Source organism: Mauremys mutica, chromosome 8, assembly GCF_020497125.1.
Source record: "Mauremys mutica isolate MM-2020 ecotype Southern chromosome 8, ASM2049712v1, whole genome shotgun sequence".
NCBI classification, from domain to species: Eukaryota; Metazoa; Chordata; order Testudines; family Geoemydidae; genus Mauremys; species Mauremys mutica.
In genome coordinates, this window is record NC_059079.1 from 45186792 (window position 1) to 45209362 (window position 22571).

Here is a 22571-nt window from a genome sequence, read left to right on the forward strand (position 1 = left end):
TTTCATGTGAAAAAAGTGAGCATTTCTAATGGAGTTAGGAGCTGGAGTACAGGAGCCTTGCAATATTAGAAGGAAGGGTGAGTCTTAGAAAAAGGTAATAGAGTATTTGAAATTTTCTATTACTTTGCCACAAAAAAAATATTGAATCTGATCTTGGGTTTGATGGGACAGTTAGCATTACCTTGGTCAATATTAACTTCTTGTGTCACTACATCTGGATGCTGATCAAAATGAGTCAACATCTGTTTGTTATTTTGTATATGTAGTGAAAATATTGCCTCATGTCAATTAAATCCTTGGCAGCAACTTTTCTTCAAAAGGACACCAACATTTCTTATGTTATCCCTAGCCACAAGTCCCCTCCTCCCCACTGCCATAGTGTTTTAAGTACGGCATATATCTAAAATCCATGTATCAAAGTGGCATGGTGGTATGATTTGCAAGGAATATTGCGGTCAGCAGAAAAAAAAAAACCCAAATACTTTTTAATCATTCTCAACAGTTCTAATGCAAGAATAAGCCTCTCTCGGCCCTGAATGGTTTTCATTTCACTTCATATAAAGAGGCAAACATATTTACCAGATGTTGTCCTATACTCCAAAGTTGCTTTTCAAACCTTTGGATAAATTACAGCTGGAGTTCAAAGCAGTCTGTTAGAATTACCTCTCAGGCTTTATCATTTTACATTAAAAAAAGGTATAGATAACTATTAAATACAGCCTATGAAATGATATAATATTTAAACATTTTGAAAGGGATTTCAAGATGCAGCTTTCTGGTGAAATACATCAATAACCCCATGGGACCAGATCCTCAGCTGGGACAAATCTGTGTAGCTTCATTGCCTTCAATGCAGCTATGCCAGCTTGCACCAGCTGAGGATCTGGCCCTTTGAATCTAGCCAGGGCACTGCTGATGCTGTTCATTTTTTCCAGACTGCCTGATTTAAAAAATAAACTGTCTTTTCTTGATCCCCAAACTAACATGTGTTAGTAGAAAGTTAGTCATTTATAACGGGGGTGGGGGGCATTTGTATGTGAATAGAAGGCCAAATCCTGCACACTTCCCTCAGGCAAAACTCCCAGTCTGAGCTCAATAGGCTTTTACTGAGAAGGGAGGGGAGGGTCCAGTTCAAAGTGTTCCTGAAAGGTGCTATATTTACAACCCTGGAGAATGACGCACTCTGTTTATCCACATAGCAGACAGCAATGCAGGGACCTCATATCATCCCTCTAGTTTGCCTCAGCTCATACTTGGTGGAACACATGGAGTAGGGTTGCCAACTTTGATTGGATGAATTCCTGGAGATTTCATCACATGACATAATCTTTAATTAAAGATTAATCTTTAATTCCTGGAGACTCCAGGACAATCCTGGAGGGCTGGCAATCCTAACATGGAGGAAAGCAAGGGTTATTCGATTTCCAGGACCATTCAGGTTTTGGCATCTCTGCTGACTCTGCCCATAAGGATGCCAGTTAAATGGTTTTTGAGATACAGGTGCATGTCCAGTGGGAAATTGACTCATTTCACACAGGCAACCAGGCAGCTCTCAGATGGTAACAGCTATTGGTAACTCTTACCCTGGGCTGGACTTCAACCAGCTAATTAAAGATCCGATTACCAATCCTCAAGCGTTCATTCTCCCTAGGTTGGTTGGCAAAATGATGCTATTGACTGTCAGGCTTAATCTGCTGGTGAAAGCTCAGATATGATTTTTTTTAATATCTATTTTTTTCATCTGTTTAATGTTTTATTCATTCTTCATTTACCCTCAAAAACATGAGCACTGCTTTACATACAGATATTGAGACTGGGGGTAAAGCACCTAAGTGAGTTTTTAAAAATAGGACTTAAGCTCCTAAGGCTATATCTATATTACAAGCTAGTGGTGTCATTTCCCCTGTCGTGGATGTACTCACTCTAGCTGTCATCAGGCTAGCTAGCCCAGTTTCAGGGAGGTTTGTAGTCAGCCTGGCTCAGCTGTGCCTCCACTGTTAATACAGTGTTACCGCAGCTACCCTGCTATTTATATTCACTCTAGCTGGATGAGAGCTAGTGCAAGTATGTGTACATGAGCGAGGAATCAGACCCCTAGCTTATAGTGTAGACATAGCCTTTAGGTCACTGGGTGCCAAACCTACAGCAAACCAGAGTTTCCCAAAGTTTAATGGCATATTAAAAGTAAAAAATAAATAAATAAATAAATTGGATGAGCAAAACCCATCAATTTACCTTGACTTTTCTGCCTGATTGAAATTTAGGTTTCCTACAGAGAGAACTCTAAAAAAAAAATGAACAAGTGCTACTACTAACCTCTTGTGTTTTCTCATCAGTTGACAGTAAGCAGGGGAGGTCTTAAGGGTCATAGTGTTTCATCACTGATATAAACAGATTTGTTATTTGTGATTATGCTTTGAGCTGGCATTTAATACACTAATGCCAAAAGCATTATCTTACCTGTTGAACAGTTTGGCCCTGTGTAGGGCCTGTAGCAGTCACATTGATAACTCAGCCACAAGTTGATGCAGCGTCCCCTATTTTGACAAGGGTGGTTTTCACACCTGTCCTGTTTCGTACAGCCTGATTTGACATTTAAAGATGTTTCACTTGATATGTTCTCAGGGGTAATAACGTTCAAGTCTATTTCAATGTCCTGAAGACATCCTACAAATGAAGGTGTAGAATGCATATTATAGATGTTAGGTGGAGAGTCACTGCTCATGTTTCCCACTGGTAAACCACCCAAAAATGTGCTCTGAAATGCAAGCATCAGTTGATCACTATCTATTGCAGTAGTAGATTTATTGACACATGATTCTATACAAGAGCTGTCAAGTAAATTAAGGGTAACAGCTCTTGCTAAGGTTACCTCCACGGAATGCCATTCTCCATCACTGACATTATGTGAAATATGCAAAAGAACCTGTGGCTGGTTATTGACTTGCATGAATAAGTGTAAGTAGCCATTCAGTAATTCCAACTTGACAAACGTATCTTTCTCCCCTCGGTGAAATATAAAAGCTCTAGGTTGCACAGTCTGAAACCTCAGGTTTATGTTATAGAAAGATCCCTGTACAGTGGTCATGTCACTGTTCACCCAAAGGAAACCATTTCCCTCAAAAGAAAAGGTGGTTATTGTTTCACAGTGTGTTCCAGTATACCCAGGTGGGCAGATGCAGCTGGATCCATGGTGGCCATTTTTTAAATGAGGGATACATAAACCACTATTTTGGCATTGATGGTCATTGCAGCCAAGGAGGACCTCCGTACAGTTCCTGCCACCATAAGAAATCCCCTCCTTCTCTCCAAATGGACAATGACAAGTGTAATTTCCAGGAAAATTCTCACAGGTGCCACCGTTTTGGCAAGGGTTCATGTAACATTCATTGATGTCTTCTTCACAGTGAATACCTAAAAAAAAAAAAAAAAAAAAAAAAAAAAAATATTTGATTTGATTGGATAGGTGCAGGCCAGTTTTTCCCAAACTGTTTTAGATATTTAATAAAATGAACTCTAATTACAGGGGGGATCTGTTTATCAAGGGATGGTTGGTCCCCAGTGATTGACAGCCATTAGAATAGATGCTGTTATTATTTTGTACTGCAGTAGTGCATAGTGGTGCCAATCAGGGTCAGGGCCTTGTGCTAAGCTCTCCTTAGTGGTAAATAATTGATGAAGAAAAGAGAAAACTATAAATTTGTCTTGAATGGCAGTGTAATGAAACTGAGATGAAGATGTGATCAAACAAATTGCTTTCCATGGCAGAGTGAGTATGAAAGTGGCAATTCTTTTGAAAAAATACTTTTTTTTAATCACATGGTAAAAGCCAAGAACTGTTCATTAATATGTATGAATAATAAAATAATACATAGATAAGAGACTGCAGGTTCTTCTTTCTCATTTACATTCATTCCATTGAGGGGAAGGATAGTCCAGTGGTTAGAGCTCTACCCTGGGCTGCAGGAAACCTGGTTTAAGTCCAGCTCTGCAATAAATATCCTGTGTGACCCCAGGCAAGCCACTTAGTCTCTCTGTGCCTCAGTTCCTTATCTGTAAGGTGCGGAATGCTAGCACTTCCCAGCCTCACAGGGATGTTGTGAGAATAAATACATTAACAATTGTGAAGTGCTGAGATACTACAGTGATGGGGGGCATATACATACCTTAAATAGAAAAAAAGCTTTCCTATAATTATGTCCCCATTCCTCCTTTTATAGATTCAGCTTTCTCCAGGGTGACCCATTAGTCTTGCAAACAGATGGCTCTTTGAACATACATATTTGAAGTTCTGATATTCAGCGCTCACTTCACCATGTTTCGGGAGCGACTTTTCCCTTCCTTCAACAGCTTCACTCTGATGCTAGTAACACATATCTCACAGAGATCTGAAACTTAATAATGGGGCCTAGATCCCCCAATTTCCCTTCTCATGCAGAGCAGCCAGGAACCACACCATTCAAGAGTGACCAGTACATATTCAATGGAGAGGGGAAATCCATTTACACTCCCATGGAGGCCTGCAGAAGATACCAGTGGGATTTTTGGTTGAAAACTCACATGGGTTTTAACACAGAGATTCCATTTCTCTCCCCAGTTTTTATTCCAGAGAAGGAAAGGAAAAGTCTTGAGCTCTTTGGTTAAAATATAATTACAAAGCATGATCATTATGAAGTAATTAACCAAAATAATGTTTGAAGCCAAATATCTCCCACTGAAATTAAATTGGGTTAGATGGGTCTATGCTGGCTCTCCAGAACTATGTAAGAACTCTGTAGTGTAGTTAACAGCATTTGACAAGACACTATTTCCTTCATCGAGGATAACTTGCTATCATATACTGTACCTGTCTTTGCAGGCAAACCTATAAAGAGATTGACCTCCTACAGCAAAACACAAATGTCCTTCAAGGGAAATTATAGGAACGAGTTAAACTATTTTGATTAGCTTGGAATAGAAGCCATACTAATTCAGTGTCTGTCCACTTTACTCAATCATTGTCATAACTAGCCCCCTGTCTTAGCAATGACCCTTGTCATTTATCATTCTCAAATTATGGTGTGAAGTTTCCAGATGAAACTTCAGATCATCAAATGTAGCCAATACTATCTCTTATGTTTTGGCAATGGACTATTACTGCTGTAGTCTCTCTGTTTCCCAGCTACCTTATATATATATTCCATCATGAGATGTCTATTTGTACATTAATGTGTAGTGACACCTGACAGAAATATGAATAATTGGGACTGACTTTCTTAAAGTCAAGTTCACTTTCTAAAGCTTCATTGACTGAGGGCCAGAACAGTATCTGCCTTACCCAGTTTACAGTAATCTATATGCTGTAGTCTTGTCCTGCTTTTTGCTATACTAGAAGTCATTTGAATATATGAAAAGTGAAGTTCCACTGAGCTGTTATGCTTCAGCTGATGTTTTAATACATCATCTTCCTGATGTAGCCTACTTTTTCTGCCTTTAACATAGGGAATGAAGTGTCCAGAAGTATGTACAACTCAATCGTGCACTGCTGTTGTAGCCATTTGGGTGTCACTGGGTTTTTGCGTCAGAGCTAAAAATGTATGCAATATTGAAGTGGTAGGATCAGCTGGATGCTTAAGTATGCCAAGAGCTGTATACCCTCAGAGTCGTCAGAATTCATTTAGCAATGTATGGATCAGAACTTCATACTACACCTTTCATAGAGTGAATTGGCAAAGTGGATGGCACAACATATGGTCTGTCTAGGTACTTATGTATCCCCATTTCACCTATCTGAGCTCTGCATATATATCATTGAGTCTATCCTCCCAGTTTATCCTTCCTGCCATTCATAAAGGTGTCACAAAAAAGGGCTGATTCTCCACTTTTTTTCATTCAGTGTAGTCATTCATACCTGTGGGAAGTGGGTGTGAAGTCAGAATAGTAGCAATCATACCCACTTTGTACTTATTTTGTGTAGGAGTCAATGACTACAGAAGGTACAAAGCAGCAGAGGATCAGGTCTTAAATGCACATCAGTACAAAAATAAAGTAATGAAAATAATTCCATGAATGAAGAACATTTGTTTGTAAATTATGTACATTTCCACTTTGTAAATTAAGTAGAACATTTACTAATAGTGATGTATGACAAAGAATGAAACCACACTACAGTGTTGCTTTGCCTACAGAAAGTAAACCCTGGAATGTAAAGAACCTGCATATTAGGATCAATTTTAGGAAACACTATTTCATAAGAATTTCAATGTCTGAATGTGAATCGCTGTTGCTTAAGCAGTATTAAATGAGATTTCAAAAATAATAACAAACAGTATATATTCTAGTTTGTATTAAGATCAACGCAAAACATACACGCAAGCCCCACTGAAAAGCCGAAGATTAAATCCCTGTTTAGTTCTCAAGAATAATTAAACCTCCTTACAAGCACTGGCTGATATTGTTTGTTATTTGCCAATTGGCTGTGCAAGCAAGGACCACTGTCACTCAGGATAAAAGGATTAGTCAATATTTATAGAACTGCCTATGTGGTTCACCAATTTCAGTTTGGTGTATAAGTTGTCATATAAAAAATAGTTTGCATACGGGTAGGCCGTGAGACAGAACAAAAATTAGCAGCGCGGGAGGGTAAGAAGGAATAGTAATTGTCACTTCAGTGCCAATTGTTTTGGTAGTTATAAGCATCTGCTCAGCTAAATACATTGTACATTCTTTTGAAAGTAAAATTATCCAGCCTTCTTTTGTACACAATTTATTTCATAATACAATTTGAAATCAGGAATACTTTAAAAATGTTTCTCTTCATATACCATATGTTATTTTTTCCCATCTCAGATGATGCATTTTATTTAAAAAATTAGATGAAATGTCTCCATTTGATCTTGTACTTGAAAAAACTGATAATTTCTATGCATTTTAATGTGCTATTAAGATATTACAGCTGTTTACTCACCAAATTTTTCAAATCTTAAATTAAACTGTTTGTTTAAAAAAGAGTAGCAAATGATTGCCATAGAAATTGATTGACAAAAGCAATTATTCAAATTTAATTCTGCTAAGTGTCCATTAATGTTTCACTCCATTAAATAATTAAAATTAAACCTACTACCTCAATTAAACATTTGTTTGTGTCTTTGTTTAGAAATCTGTTTACCATCCCCTCCCATCTCAATTTCTTAATGCATTCTAAATATTATGCAAGTAGCAAGTTGGTATTCAGGCCAGAAACTGCATGTTCAGTACAGTCTAACTGCCAGAAAACACTGAGAGGTCTGAGCCAAGACACAGTTTAGCAACAACCACCAAAAAAAACCCCTAATTACCGTACCTGTAAATACTGTCATTATAACAGCGTAAGCCTGCATCCTAGTTGCAACCATTTTTTTCCGTAGTAAAATGGATCTTACAATATTTATGTGGTCCATGAAATAAGTTTCTGTAAATTTTGAAACAATTCTAGAAATGAAGGCTTCTTTTCCAGGATTAGCTTGTTCCACATATGTACTATGTTTGCTGATGTAGCCTGACAGTGTATTTTCCCCAAGTCAGATCATTAGGGCTTAACTTAAGACTCATTATGCTGCTTACGCAATAGACATGTATACTTGGACTCTTTCTCAAGCTATAACTTATAACGCCCCATCCAAATGTGCACTGTCACGCTCCTGGGGGGTGAGGGTACCTTTAAAAGGTGGTCATAGTTCTATAGGAGCCCTGCCATTTGAGACTAAATCAGAACATTCCTTGAGTGCCTGGGACATGCACCGCTCCCCGTCTAGTGACACACAGACTGGCTTTGAGTGCCCCCGCCCAACATCAGGGTTGTCAGAGCCTTGTGTCTCGGGCATATCGCTTTTATGGTCTCAAAGACTCCCATATACAGGAAACTCAGTTGCTCTACCTTGACAGATTGAAGGGCTGAGTTGACCCTGCCAGCATTTGAATCCAGAGTGCCATGGGACCTGCATGTTTGCAACCTGATGTTTAGATAACTAAGCCACCCCCTTCAGCTGGAAAAGAGTTATGTATATAGTGTGATCATGCATATAATAAATGCATATGCTTTCGAACGGTGTAATTCAGACTCTTTCAAAGCTAACTCAGGAAACTTTATACAAAATTATGGAAACACTGGTGTTATGACTAAAAAATATTATCAGCATTTATCTGGTGCTCATGCTGTGGTATCTGGGTACTTTACACGGCTTAAAGTGCATTTCTCTACTGAAAAGTCACTCTGGTACAATGGCACTTGGGAGTTTGTTACTGTCACTGGATTATTTCTTTAACAAATGGGCTCAATGTACAAGTAAAAAGTTTCACATTTTGAGAACCTCGGGATCTCAGCTGCTTGCAAGGGGAGTCAAATAAAATCAACCAGTCAACTAAAATCAGCACTGGATCTTTTCTGAAGGCCTGAGCAGCTGCTTTTAGCATTGGTCAGATTTCTGCTTGCTCCACTCATGGAGGGAGCTCTGCTATCCACACGCAGAAAATTCAAGTTTATCAACTACACATTTCTAAACCATGTGAGGGTACAGCACTGCTACAAGGAGATGGGCCTGAAAGAAAACCACAGATCTGGATTCCAGTTTGCAGCTTGAAGCTAACACTATCATGAACCAAATCTGAGCACTCTGCAATTTGGGCAGGCTCAGATGTGGGGTTCAAACTCCAAGTTCAAGAGTGCTCAGATCTGAGGGTTTTGGCTCAGAGCCTTACAAAGAGTTCAGATATGGCGTTTTGGTTTGGGTTCTTCTCTCTCACAAAGCTGAATAATTACCAGTGTCTAAAGTGTAAATGAAGCTAACTCTAATGCAAATAAGAGTAAACCTTGCAGCAACTTAAATGATAATGTGCCCTTTAAAAATATGTATTCTGGGGGGTGGACAGGGAAGAATCTGTAATTATCCTTTCTCCACCCATCTTAACAGTTGTATTGGAACAGTCTGTTAGAAAAACTCCTTCACTCTCTACAGCATCTTCTATTCAAGAGGCTCATTGATCCTGAGGCCAGCTGAATGATCTTGCTGGGTATATATTCTTCAGTGCTCCAAATCTTATTGAATAATCATGAAAATTCAAATTTTGCCACATCTGTGCTGATAATTGCAAAGCGATAATTACTTTTTGCTGGAAGGAGGAAATGCACTTTTATGAGTGAGAGACTGAAAGGAAGCAAAATTGACCATCCTCAAATAATGGTAATTAAATCTCCTGATGCAGGGTGTAAATCAGTTGCCACAGGGGTCAGGAGGGAAATTTTACTGCTATGAACACTACAGAGCTGGTGAGGTGAATTAAAGGATTTTTTTTCTCTTACTTCTAAAATGTAAAAAAACAACTTCTGCTGGATACTGGTCTTAATCCAACCAGCAATCAGATTTGCCCTTGAAAATCTTGTATTGCTGTCTTAGCAGGAAAAAGTCATAGTACAAAAGACAAAATACAGGACAGGGCTGATGCACATGGAAAGTTGAAACCCTGTTTAAAACTGCATTATAATAAGCATTTGCTGACATTGAGATAATGTATACATGATATCTTTCACATAGAATACAAATTTTGTAAAGTCCTAGTAACTTCTTAGTTATTGCTTTATTGCCTACAAATTCATTATTCTGCTATTTTTCCTCTTTCCAGTTGAAATGTCCATTTTAGCCTAATACAATCTTGGGAAAAACATAAAATGGAAACAGAGCTGAATGACTTGGCTTACTCATTAAATATGCCACTCTTGTTGAGGGAATATGGAATTCATAATGTGCTACGTTTGGTATAATATGCTGTAACTCAACCTTTTTAAATTGCACTGGGCTGAAACTTCATAGACTAGTTTGAACTTTTCAGCCTTCATGGATTTTTTTTTTAAGCAGGGGAAAAAAGGCCTTAATCTCTTACATCATTAAACCTTTTTGAGTGCAACAGCATTTGGACATTTTTTTCCATTTGTTAGATGTTTGGTAACACCTTAAATAGATTTCATTTGAAAACAAAAATACCTGCTGTAGGTGATTGTGTAGTGAGGACTGGTCTGTTTATTTTATTTTACAAATATTGGAAACAGCCAACCTATTTAACCACCGGCATCAGCTTCTAAGTCGTTTCAGCTGGGCTTTTTTCATGCGATTGCTTTGCTAAGCATCAGTATACCTTTCTCAATATTCTACGTAGAGCATAGTCAGAGGTTAGCAACTTTTGGGCTTGAGAATAGCATGAAGCCTTCTCACAGAAGAACAGCATGGCACAGCTGCCGCTTGCCTGTAGGCCTACACTCTGAATTCACTTGAACAGCCCCCCTGAGCCTGCCCATGTGGATCTGCTTGTAGGATTGGTGTCTTAATCAGAAAAACAGGAGAAACAAGTGCTACTAATGCCATACCTTCCTTGAATGGCAGCCAATTCACCCCTATGTAATTACTTCTGTAGAACTGATTAGTTCACTTGTGTTTCACTTTTATGGGGCAGGGTGTCTATACACATTAGCCTGTTTGTATGTGTTGGATGAAAAGGCGTCGTCTGGAGGACATGGCTAATATTGATACTCATTTACTGAGGTTTGTTTGGGGGGGAGGGTTTGCCTTGCTTATTTTATTTTATTTTTCTCATTTTCAGACATGTCTGTATTTCCAGATTATTTTAAACAGTTCTAGCCATGGATAAGTGATGTTCATGTTCTCTCTGCTCTGGTCCTCTTGAGATAGCCAGTCTGTAAATAGCTGCAGACACCAGACATTGCTACTAGTTCACTGACTTGTACATTTATCTCCAGTTCGGTATGTAGAAGATATTCAATAATTCCATCTTTTAAGAGCAGAGATGGCATAACACTCATGCCCACAGCACCCTGTTATGCTTGTCAATAGCTCAGCTAGATTCTCATCCAGTTACTCCCCTGGCCCCCGGGGTACACATTGGCAACTACTGAGACAGTTCAGTGGCCTTTCTGTCTCCCCCCTCCTTGATCCCAAGTTGGATATGAGCCAGAAAGGACCAACTGGGAGAAGGAGGGCAGCAATAGTATTGGGGACACAAGTGGAGGGGTAAAATACTAGTCTCAGGATCCCCAACTCTTCAGTCAGCTGCATCAGGCTCCCCACACGACAAACCTCCAGCTCTGGTGCAATAAAGAACAATCATTCTTCGGTTTCCCCTGGACTGGTGTGTCCCTATGCCACCTCCCCCCCGTGTGGGTCAGTGTCTATATGCCACAGTCTGCCCTGAAAGGAGCAGTTGAGAAAGCAGCCTGAGGTTCTGCACATGGTGTAGAATGGACTGTAGGAAGAAGTGAGGTCTGGAGCCAGCTTAAGGAGAAGTCTGAAGTGAAATTCAAAGAATATGGGATTCCAGAGTAGAACTTTAAAAGGAACATAGTCCGAGTGAGGGCACAGGGCAGATAAAAGGGGGAGGAGAAAGAGTTATGAGGAAGCTGGGGAGGAGGAAGAGGAAGTGCAGTAGTCAAGACAGAAAATAGAATCATTTTAGTGGCGACAGAGATACAGCAGGTAAGATTTTGGAGATGAATTTGTGGCAAAAAAGAGTAGGATTTGGAGAGGACCTTAATGTAAAGGGAGAATCCATTTTGAAGCACTTGGAGGAGAGGAAGGTGATCAAGAACAGTTAACATGGATTCACCAAGGGCAAGTCATGTCTGACGAACCTGATTGCCTTCTACGATGAGATAACTGGCTCTGTGGATATGGGGAAAGCAGTGGACGTGACATAGCTTAACTTCAGCAAAGCTTTTGATACAGTCTCCCACAGTATTCTTGCCAGCAAGTTAAAAAAGGATGGATTGGATGAATGGCCTGTAAGGTGGATAGAAAGCTGGCTAGCTCTTTGGACTCAATGGGTAGTGATCAACGGCTTATGTCTAGTTGGCAGTCAGTATCAAGCAGAGTGCCTCAGAGGTCAGTTCTGGGGCCAGTTTTGTTCAACGTCTTCATTAATGATCTGGAGGATGGGATGGATTGCTCAGAGAGTTTGTGGATGACAGTAAAATGGGGAGAGAGATAGATATGCTGGATGGTGGGGATAGGGTCTAAAGTGACCTAGACAAATTGGAGGATTGGGCCAAAAGAAATCAGATCAGGTTCAACAAGGACAAGGGCTGAGGCCTGCACTTAGGACAGAAGAATCCCATGCACTGCTACAGGCTGGGGACTGACAGCTAAGCAGCAATTCTGCCGAAAAGGACCTAGGGATTACAGTGGATGAGAAGCTGGATATGAGTCAACAGTGTGCCCTTGTTGCCAAGAAGGCTAATGGTATATTGGGCAGCATTAGTAGAAGCATTGCCAGCAGATTAAGGGAAGTGATTATTCCCCTCTATTCGGCACTGGTGAGGCCACACCTGGAGTATTGTGTCCAGTTTTGGGCCCCCCACTACAGAAAGGATCTGGACAAATTGGAGAGAGTCCAGTGGAGAGCAACACAAATGATTAGGGAGCTGGGGCACATGACTTATGAGGAGAGGCTGAGGGAAGTGGGGTTATTTAGTCTGCAGAAGAGAAGAATTAGGGGGGATTTGTTAGCAGCCTTCAACTACCTGAAGGCGGGGGCGGGTTTCCAAAGAGGATGGAGCTAGGCTGTTCTCAGTGGTGGCAGATGACAGAACAAGGAATAATGGTCTCAAGTTGCAGTGGGGGAGGTCTAGGTTGGATATTAGGAAAAACTATTTCACTAGGAGGGTGGTGAAACACTGGAATGGGTTACCTAGGGAGGTAGTGGAATCTCCATCCTTAGAGGTTTTTAAGGCCTGGATTGACAAAGCCCTGGCTGGGATGATTTAGTTGGTGTTGGTCCTGCTTTGAGCAGGGGATTGGACTAGATGATCTCCTGAGGTCTCTTCCAACCCTAATCTTCTATGATTCAGTGAGAAGGAGATGAAGGCATCAAAGATGACATTAAAAATGCTGATCTGGGTGATGGAGAGGATGGCATCAATGGTGGAAGAGGAAGAGAAGTAGAGAAAGTTTGGGAGGCAGAATAGTAACTTTGTCGCAGCAATGGTGAGCTCACATTATATATACACATGAATATGAGAGAGGGGAGGGAGGAAGGGGCTAAAAACAGATCGAAGGTGGATTCAGGGAGGAGAAAATCAGCAGAGTCAAAGGCAGAATATAGAGAAGAGTTAGGAAAAACAAGAGGCCATTGGATTTTGTAATGGAGAAAAGGCAGTCATATGAGAGGAAGCAGACTGTCTACTTACAAAAGGTGGAGGAAAATAGGGACCAAAATAGAACATAAATAAGTGGGACAGGGGCGTCAAAAGGACTGGAGACAGGGTTACAATTGATTGGAAGGAGCTGTGGAGTAGACATGTGAAAGCCAAAGAAAGATGTTTTATTTTCTACTTGCAGTATGCTGTAATTGCAAGCGCCATGGCAGAATGTCAGAGAGAGATTTGTTAACAATTCGCCCCATTTTTCATTTTTCACTTTGCTGAATACCCCGACCAGACTGTTAAATTCAAAACATGAATGATCTGTTTTGCATTTTGTGTAGATTACACACTTGTACCAACATATACTGTGTATGTTTGAACTGCCAAGTATCCTTAGGGACCTTAAAGCAAACAATCCCTTTGAGCTCTTTAATAGGTTCATACAACATCACGTGTCTTTGACTTAAAATCTGTTTTGAGCATTTCATTAAAGAAAACCTCACTCTGGAATTTAAAAAAACAATACAAAAATTCACTCCTAAAACTTCGGAAGGGTTTTTAAGAATGTTCGCTGTTTGATTAACACAGCTATTGAGAGGCTTGGCTGCATCCAGTCTCTTGTAAAGGAATTTTGTATCTTGTCTCTTGTTGGCTGTTTTCTCTTTGTTCTAATTGAGATAGGCATGTACAGCCATTGTGCTGTCTAGTGTGAAACTGCTCCTGCCCCTAACTCTTGCCCAGGGAGATAGTAGCTTGGGAAAATATTTCAGTGATTTGCAAGAAATTTTGTTTTGCTAAAACCAATGTGCATCTCTACAATCTATGAAAGTGACTGCGTTTGCATAACCTCATTGTCAGTCCATATTACAATACATTCAAAAAGCCAGTAGGCTAGAAAATGATAGTTTTAATAGGGCATACCCAGCTAAAAGGAGAACAGAGCCCTAAAAATAGATGTGTATATGCTGTATGTATATATTATGCTAGATATAAAGTAGAAAAGTGAGTATCTACTCCTCCTCAAAACATACTTTCAATAACCTTTATCCTCACCATTGTATTTAACTGTGGTTTGCTATGGACTGGATACAGCAGATTGTAAGGGCATGGATTTTACTATATATGGGTGTTGCTGTATACAAAGCAGGGTAGATCAAAAAGCACACTTGGGAGTTTTTACTGTGCATCAGCAGTGTCCACATGGATACTTAGTGCATGGCACGCAGGCTCGGGGTAAATTCACAGCCTTGTTTGCCGTGAACTAAGTGTTCATGGAGACAACCCCTAAGGCCTAACTTCAAAAACAGCCCCTCTCCATATGCACACAACGTAATCATAAATAAGAATAAATCCTTTTGGTAGAAAAAAAATCAGTGCCGACATTACAGTGTATTATCCATAATACTATTGAACTTTGACTATCTAATAATGTCTTCTTGTTAAAATAGCTAGAATCTCAGAGTTTATACCAGAGTGAGATCAATCTGAACGAGGCCCAATGAATCCATTTCTAGCTACTAATTATCAGCACAAATTAGCCACGTATGCTGCATTTTTCCTTTTCCTTAATCCATTCCCTCCTAAACAAACAGCAATGTCCCTATTTTCAAGGTAATTAAAATATTTTCTTATTTAAAAAGATGATCAGCATCCTTAAGGGAAGTAAAAGGTTAGTTTAACTTCTTTTAACTTCTCCTCGCACCGGAAAGAGTCACTAAGCATAACTAAACAAAAACAGGTCATACCTCATTATAATCACTTCAGTGTTAACTTCAAGCAGTGCAAATGAGCCGATATAAATATGCAAAGTACTATCATTCATGTTCTTACTACCTGCAAACACTAAAACAATTAAGAGTGAGATGCTACAGGGAACAATTTAGGTAAAAGAGCTTTTATGTGACACACCACATAAAATACAAAATTTTTGGAACTCATTTCCCCAGATTATTTTACTACATGGTATTGTGACGTACTTTCTCATGTACTTGAGAAGACCTTAGTCATGGGACTCATCAGTGATAATTAACTTTCAGCAAAATGGAAACCTACTGGGTTCAGTCAAGAAATATAAAAACACACACAGGGTTTTTTTTAGGGGGGTTTTGGGCAGGGGGTTGTTTGGTTTTTGTCCTCGGTGGGTTACAATAGAAATCTGGTGTATGTAGTTTTATACACTTTGTGTAGGTGAAACACTAATCAATTTTTTGAGGCAAGAAACCATCTTTGCAAGGCATAAAATAGTAGCATTTCTCTTAAAAATAATAAAATCAAGCAATGAGGGCTTGATCTTGCAAGCATGACTAGGCTTCATTCTTACCTGCTATGTTTAAAGCTTCCTCACAGAAGCATGAGGTCCAGCTGTAGTGGTTTGTAGGATCAGGGAGCCTAACATAATGCTTTTCAATTTCAAATGCTGTGCATTATTTACTAAATCTTACAGCACTTCTTTCAGGCAGGTGTGACAGTCTGTACCCTTACGTTCATCCTTTTTACAAGACTATGATAAATTTTGTACAAAGTATGCCTTGTGAGGTATCATTTTTAAATCTCATAATCTGCTGAACATTATTGTCCCAGTAAAATATGAGTGGCAACACTGTATGTAAAGTTATAAAATTCTATTGTATGACATGTTCCAAGTCTAGGAAAACAGCTTCAAACTAGTTGTCCAGAAACAAAAGGCTACGCAGCATCTCAGCCAGGTGTCAGCGTAATCAAATGGACTATAACCTGATTAAGTGTCTATTATTTGGCAGGAAAAAGGATGTGAGTGAGAAATTTACATGTTGGCAAAGAAACAGCTGGATGTTCCCATCCCACAGACTTGTTGTCATGTGAACCCCAGTTGAGATGATTCTTGGAGAAGAGAAATGCTGTGAGAAAAGGGAGCAAACTCCTTAGATTACCTCTCTCCTCCCTTCTCTCTGCCCATGACATTCACAACACCTGAAGGACAAGAAAAGGAGCATTGGACTGGGGGAGGGGTCCTGGCTGAAAGGCATCCAGCCAGTAAGACCACAAAGTCATGTGTTGAGAGAGACATTTTGCTTTGAATTCATTTAGCTTGTTAAGTTAGTTAGTTGCATTTTACCTTCTATTTTCTTGTAACCAAATTCTGACTTTTATGCCTCATTACTTGTAATCACTTAAAAGCAATCTTTCTGTAGTTAATAAACTTATTTTACTGTTTTATCTATGCCAGTGTGTTTCAGCTGAAGTGTTTGGGGAACTCCATTTGAGATAAGGTTTGTGAATATCATTTTCTATTAATGAAATAATGGACTTTATATGAGCTTGTATTGTCCAAGAGGATACTGGGCAGTACAAGACACATTTCTGGGGGAAAGTCTGGGACTGGGAATTTGCTGGTGTGGCTCTGCAATGTAATTCAAGGGTGGCAGGCAGGCTGGCTGAAGCCCTTTTGCACTATAGCTGAGGGTAATTTACATGTTGGAGGCTATGTGTGAGGAAGCCAGGAGTGGTTGCTCTCACAGCGAAGCAGTGTAAAAGGCACCCCAGACTGGAGAACTGAGTGGACACAGCTGTCCAACAGTCCCAATTGTATTCTGGGTAATGTTTCAGCAGGTAAGTATTATCCTCATTTACAGATGGGAAATTGGAGGCAGATTGGCCCTGCTGTTAAAATTGAGGATCTTTGGGTTTTTCTGTTATACCTGCACCAATTCAGAGGTTCTTAGCTTAGCAGCTTTTGTCCAAGAAGTTTTAGATGATTATCCGTGCATGATAGTCTTGAGGATTTCCAACCTCCCATGATTTCCCCTGCCTTTACTACTCACTGGTTGAAGACCCATGATGACCTATAAAAACTAGGTTGTAGTCCCTGTGGAGCCTGACATTGCACCTCTTTAACTGTTTGTGAATCATCTGTGCAAGACATTCCCTTCCCCCAAGGATAAGTGTGGTGTCTCTGGAGTGTTCCCATCCGTTTTGGCCTCTGAAGTAAGAGGTCACACCCTGGACTGAAACTCACATCTCTTGCATGGAAGTACTGAATTCTACCACCAACCAGCCTGTTAGCTCAGCCCATTTAATTTAGTTCAGGCTGGATCTTGGCACACAATTTCTCAGTCCAGATGCAATTATTTTTAAAGGAAAATGCCCACAATTTTGCTTAGCCTGGAAATCTGAAAGTTCAAAAGGATAAAAAGCATTTCACACCATAAATAAACTATTAAATGTATTTGAAAACAAAGTTTGTAATTACCCTTGAGATTTCTGAGCCTAGATGGAGGTGCCCATTATGCTTAAAAGGTGACATCATTTATGTCACTGGTATTATGGGAACCTTATGTAAGGGACGGCATACTTGTTTCTAACCTACTTTACTGCTGTTTTAGCAATCTGGAGGACACATGAATGTGTGTGTATATGTGTATATATATATATAAATAAAATACTTAATCAAAATATTTATTTTGTTGAGACTGCAGTGTGTATTGTGAGTGCTCGGGATACGGCACTCTAACACTTCCTTCCACACTGTCCATCTTAAATATGAAGTCATTTCATCAATAAGACACCTTGCCCCATCAACAGGACACAGCACATGGAATAGAAGTACCATGTTATTTTCCTGTGTGAAAGCATCAGAGGTCTATTCACCTTTCAGCGGATGATAGCCTCGGTTCAACTATCAAGTTACTTCATGTTTGCACAAAGCTGCAGCTCATGATTTTTCATAGCATCTCCAGGTCTGTGTGAATCGACATGACACCAAAGCTCAACTTCTGTAATCTCCTGGATCCCGAGGCCCAGTGTTCACAGTATGCAAGCCTAAGAAAATGCTGACATGAAGGACCCGAGTTCACCCAAAAGTCCTTTGACTGTAAAGAGTGAGTACAATCTGCAAGATTAGGCTCTAATTGCTCCTTTGGGACATAAAGAGCTAAATCTAAAATCAAATAATTGCCAATGTTTATAAGGTCCTACACATCTGTAAAACACTATGCTCCCTCTGCTGGCTCAGCAGATGCAGGGAGTACAGGAAATTTTCCTATTGTGTGGTGATGCTGGTTCATAAGCAAAGGATAGAGCATTATGTATATTTCAAGCTAGAATTTAACACTGAAAAATCCAAAATAACATTTGCCAGAGTAAGGGGGCAAAACAAGTAGGAGCATAAAGTCTTCTCAAGCCTACAGAGGCTACTGCAGACTGTAGAGTAAAAGAAATACATTAACTAAAGGATCTAAGCACCACACGGTGAATTAAGCAACATTTAGTGCTTTTGCAACAGCAAAATACTGGCTAGGCTGTATTCTTGTACATTTAAGAATCAAGATTAATACAGAGTTGACATTTGAATAGTGGCCAATATTATTGGCATAGGAAATACATAAATACTCCATATACATGATGTCGTTACTGTTATCTGAAACCTCAATATTAAATTAATTCATTTATAAAGAAGAGCAAAATAAATTCTGGCTCACTAGCACACACACACACATGCTGTAGATCATGAGAAGCGAAATGATGACAAATGTTTTTCTCTTACCACAAAATAGAATCCATCCAGCCAAGAACGATTGTGCAGTTTAATATAGATAATGTAGAACATTTGGAACACTTTAAAACAATCATATTCAAGAAAGACTTTCTATAAAGAAAGCAATAATGTAACTCCAGGAACAACTGTATTGTACATATACAGCCCAGCATTGTATAGCCATTTGTTTAATTTCTACCCAGAATTACACTTATGTTAACTTTTTGATTTACACAGGTATAATGGAGATCAGAATTAGGCCTTCTGCCTTTAAAAGTGTTTATCGAAATCAAGTTAATTTCCTGAATTCCAAGTACACTGTATCTTTATAAGCTTTATAATGGTGAGTTTATAGGATTGTTTTCAAAATTCAAAACAGCAAAAGAATTTTTTTTTGTTAAAAATCTAATACTTGGCCAAATTTAATGCTGGGGTAAGTTGGTGCAGCACTCAGTGAAGTCAGTAGGGCTATATAGGATATGATTTGATCCCTTTACATTCATTTTTGAACCATTAAATTGGGTAATTTTGTTTACCACTTAAAGTCTGATCTTAAATATCCCAGTCATAGTCTAGAATATATGGGGCATGTAAAATGTATGAGTCCTACACATCCAACGTATTCCTCTTTTTTTCTTCTCTGTATATGTCAGACTCTTTCAGATCTTCCTAGGGATCTGTGAGACTATATAATGCTCAAGTTCATTGTCTCATTGCAAGTTTTATTATCCAAAGCATAGCATATGGCAGGTTGTGCATCTGTCTTGATTTGGCAACCTGATTGTAAATTTGACCAGTACAATGTGGCCTTGTACAACATTATGCTGAAAAGCATCAGCTCTACAAACTAAAGTTTTCCTTGAGCTGGTGAAGCAGATTATTACCTAACAGAGACTGAGTGACCTTCCGTTGTCAATTACGCATGTGCGGCATCATTGATTTCATAGTGGGAGTTGCCTGCTTATAACACAGCACAATTTTACCCTCCATGACCAGTGATAGAATTGTCTTCAGCCTGCCATGCACAATCAAACTTGTTCTTTACACAAAGAACTCAGACGGACATATGAGGGAAGGAAATATCTGGTTAGGAAAATATGTATCCTTAGCTGAAATAGGATGACATGAGTTTCAAGAGGCACCAAGATCAGCACCCATATTGTTCCAGGTAAGAGATCTTACCAGTCTCTGGCTGTACTGGGGAGCTGATAATCACTCTCTATTCAGTCATAGGAAAGTCACAGTTTGAGTTTTGTGTTCAGTTCTGAGTTGCACGATACAGAATGGACCCTGTTAAACTGGACAGAATGTAAAGGCCATACAATCATGAAAGGGTTAGAGAGCATATTCTATATGGGAGAGACTGAAGTAACTGGATTCATACAGTTTAGTTGAGAGGTGACGAAACTGGGACATAACACATTATAAATATCTAATATACTAGAAAAAAAAGCTGTGGAAGAATTATTCCTAGTAGTTAGAGGAAGCAAGGTAAATACTAATGGCCTCTAAAAGCCTCAAAAGGAAAAATTCTTGATATTTGGAATGTTTTCTAACAGGGTGTCCATCCGATAATGTAATAGTCCACCAGCAGTGAGTGCAAGAAGAGAAGGGGAGAGATGTCCTTGGAAAATGCATATGCATAGACACTTGAGAAACACTCTCCTGCTGCCAATAATACACAATTCTCTTTCTATAGGAACTTGCTCAGCACAAGTACATGGGATTCCTACAGTTCTAAGTATGCTATCTGTACCAGGCTCTGGGTGCTCATGGCTGAGAAGACACTTGTCTTTCTCTTTCCCGCCTCCTTCCTTTAAGGGAACAAGTTTTACATGCTAAAAAGTGTTTATGGACAGCAATGTTTTATGCACAGAGATGTGCCAGATTCAAAATATCCACTGCTTGCAGGCGCTGTCAGTCATGTCATGCTACATTATATAACGCTGTGTAACAATGTAACCAGACAAGATAGATCATAGTAATGATGGGTCAGCTATGAAATCCGAAAGCAAAAATCTCTGCAGATGTTTGAAAATAGTTTGGTAGAAGCTCCCTTGGTTTTAATTTTCTAGGCATTTCCAACTCAGAAAAAAAAAGAATTTAATATTTATACATTTTTTTTCTGCTGAAGAGATGCCTGTTACTGTGAATATTTTGAATTTCCTGTTGCATTTTTAAGGAGGAAGAAATCCAGGGAGATGGCTTTGGGGATGGCACATCTTTCACTGAATTCAAATTCTGCATGAGGAAAACATACACAGCCATGTTAGAGCCCCAAATGTTATCTCCAGTGTTGCAAAGCAGTTGTAAGAATCGGGGCCATATTTTTATTTAGTGTCCTCATGAAAAGTTCCAGAGCTCCTTCCTGAATTACCAAGGTTCAGTCCTGGCATGACTGCAGCACAGATCATCATTGCAAATGGGTCTGTATTTGCTTGTTTGCATTTCTGTAACAAACTTTCCTTCTAAATCAGGAATATCATAGTCAGCTGAATTCATTTGCAAAGTCAATTCTCATTTAATTAAAAAATATCTTTCCTGTTAACTATTGTGCCAGTGCTGGTGCTGTGCATTGTATATAGGATATGAAACCATTTACAGCTAAATGTAAGGACCGATCAAACATGCTTAACTTGGTCTGACTAAAATGTCCTTATGTTGCCTCAATGGGAAGCTTTGAGACTTCATTAATCTTTGCAAAGCAGTTTGATATCCTCAGATGAAAGTCAGAGGCAGAAGGAGGTTTGTGATTAAGGCACTGGGCTAGAACTCAGGAGATCTTGCTCTGCCACAGATTCCCTGTGAGACCTTGAACAAGTCATATAATCTCACTCTGCTTTTATGCTACACCTAAGGCCTGGTCTACACGAGGGGGAGAAATCGATCTAAGTTCCACAACTTCAGCTACATAAATAACGAAGCTGAAGTTGATGTACTTAAATCTACTTACCACGGTGTGTTCACTACACTGAGTCAACTGCTGCTGCTCCCCCGTCTACTCTGTCTGCACCTCTCACCGAGCTGGAGTACAGGAGTCGACAGGAGAACGCTCGGGGATTGATTTATCATGTCTAGACAAGACGCGATAAATTGATCCCTGCTGGATCTATCGCTGCACGCCGATCTGGCCAGTAGTGAAGACATACCCTAAGAAATGAGTGCTTTGCAAAGATTAATGAAGTCTCAAAGCTTCCCATTTGCGACATTTCCCAGTGACACTCACATCCCACAAGTGCCACCCATTTTGGGGGCTGTAGTATCACCCTGGTGTAAGGGAGGTGGCAGCACCCTCCTCTCTGATGGATTATCCAGGGTTAACCTCAGCAGGGAGCAGTAGAGGTGAGTCCTCCAAGTAGCCTAGAGAGGCTGCAAGGAGCAGCCAATCCGGGCCCAGCATGCTCAGATAAGAGGATTTTCAGTGTAGTGTGGCATGCAAGAAATGACTATCAATCTTTTCAAAGAAAAGGGGTTGGAGTGACAGCAAACAAATATGGAGACTGGAATTGAACACAGATGCATCTATGAACTCCCAAATACATGCAAAGCATTTTCAGACTCACCTACTGGAGCTTTGCAGGGGAGTGACTAATGGAACCGCATATGTAATTCAACGAGAATGTTTTGTTAGGTTTCAGGAATTAAAAACAATCAACAGCAAAAGTAGGGGAGGAGGAGGAAGACTCAAAAGAATCTGCTCACTGTGAGCACAGCTGATGACAGAGTGATAGCTACTGTACTAGGATGCGGAGGATTGACGAAAGGTTAAAAGCATTGAAGAAAAGAAGTGTTATATGATCTATTTAAAGCCTGTTCAAATGCTCTTTCAAGATCAGAGGCTTCAGGAGAGAGGGAAAAGTACTTTAAAGTGCTAATTGTCTTTTTTGCGTTGGGATT

At 39.6% G+C, this 22571-nt stretch overlaps 1 protein-coding gene across 1 annotated transcript in view; it reads right to left on the minus strand.

The window, feature by feature from the left end:
• CRB1 (crumbs cell polarity complex component 1) overlaps positions 1-22571 on the minus strand; it is a gene marked incomplete at its 5' end in the record, with an annotated part of 116549 nt that overhangs the window by 56064 nt on the left and 37914 nt on the right. The window contains one exon of the mRNA XM_045027118.1: positions 2461-3414. Within this exon, the coding sequence (XP_044883053.1) occupies positions 2461-3414 (954 nt within the window). The remainder of the gene's footprint in view (positions 1-2460; positions 3415-22571) is intronic.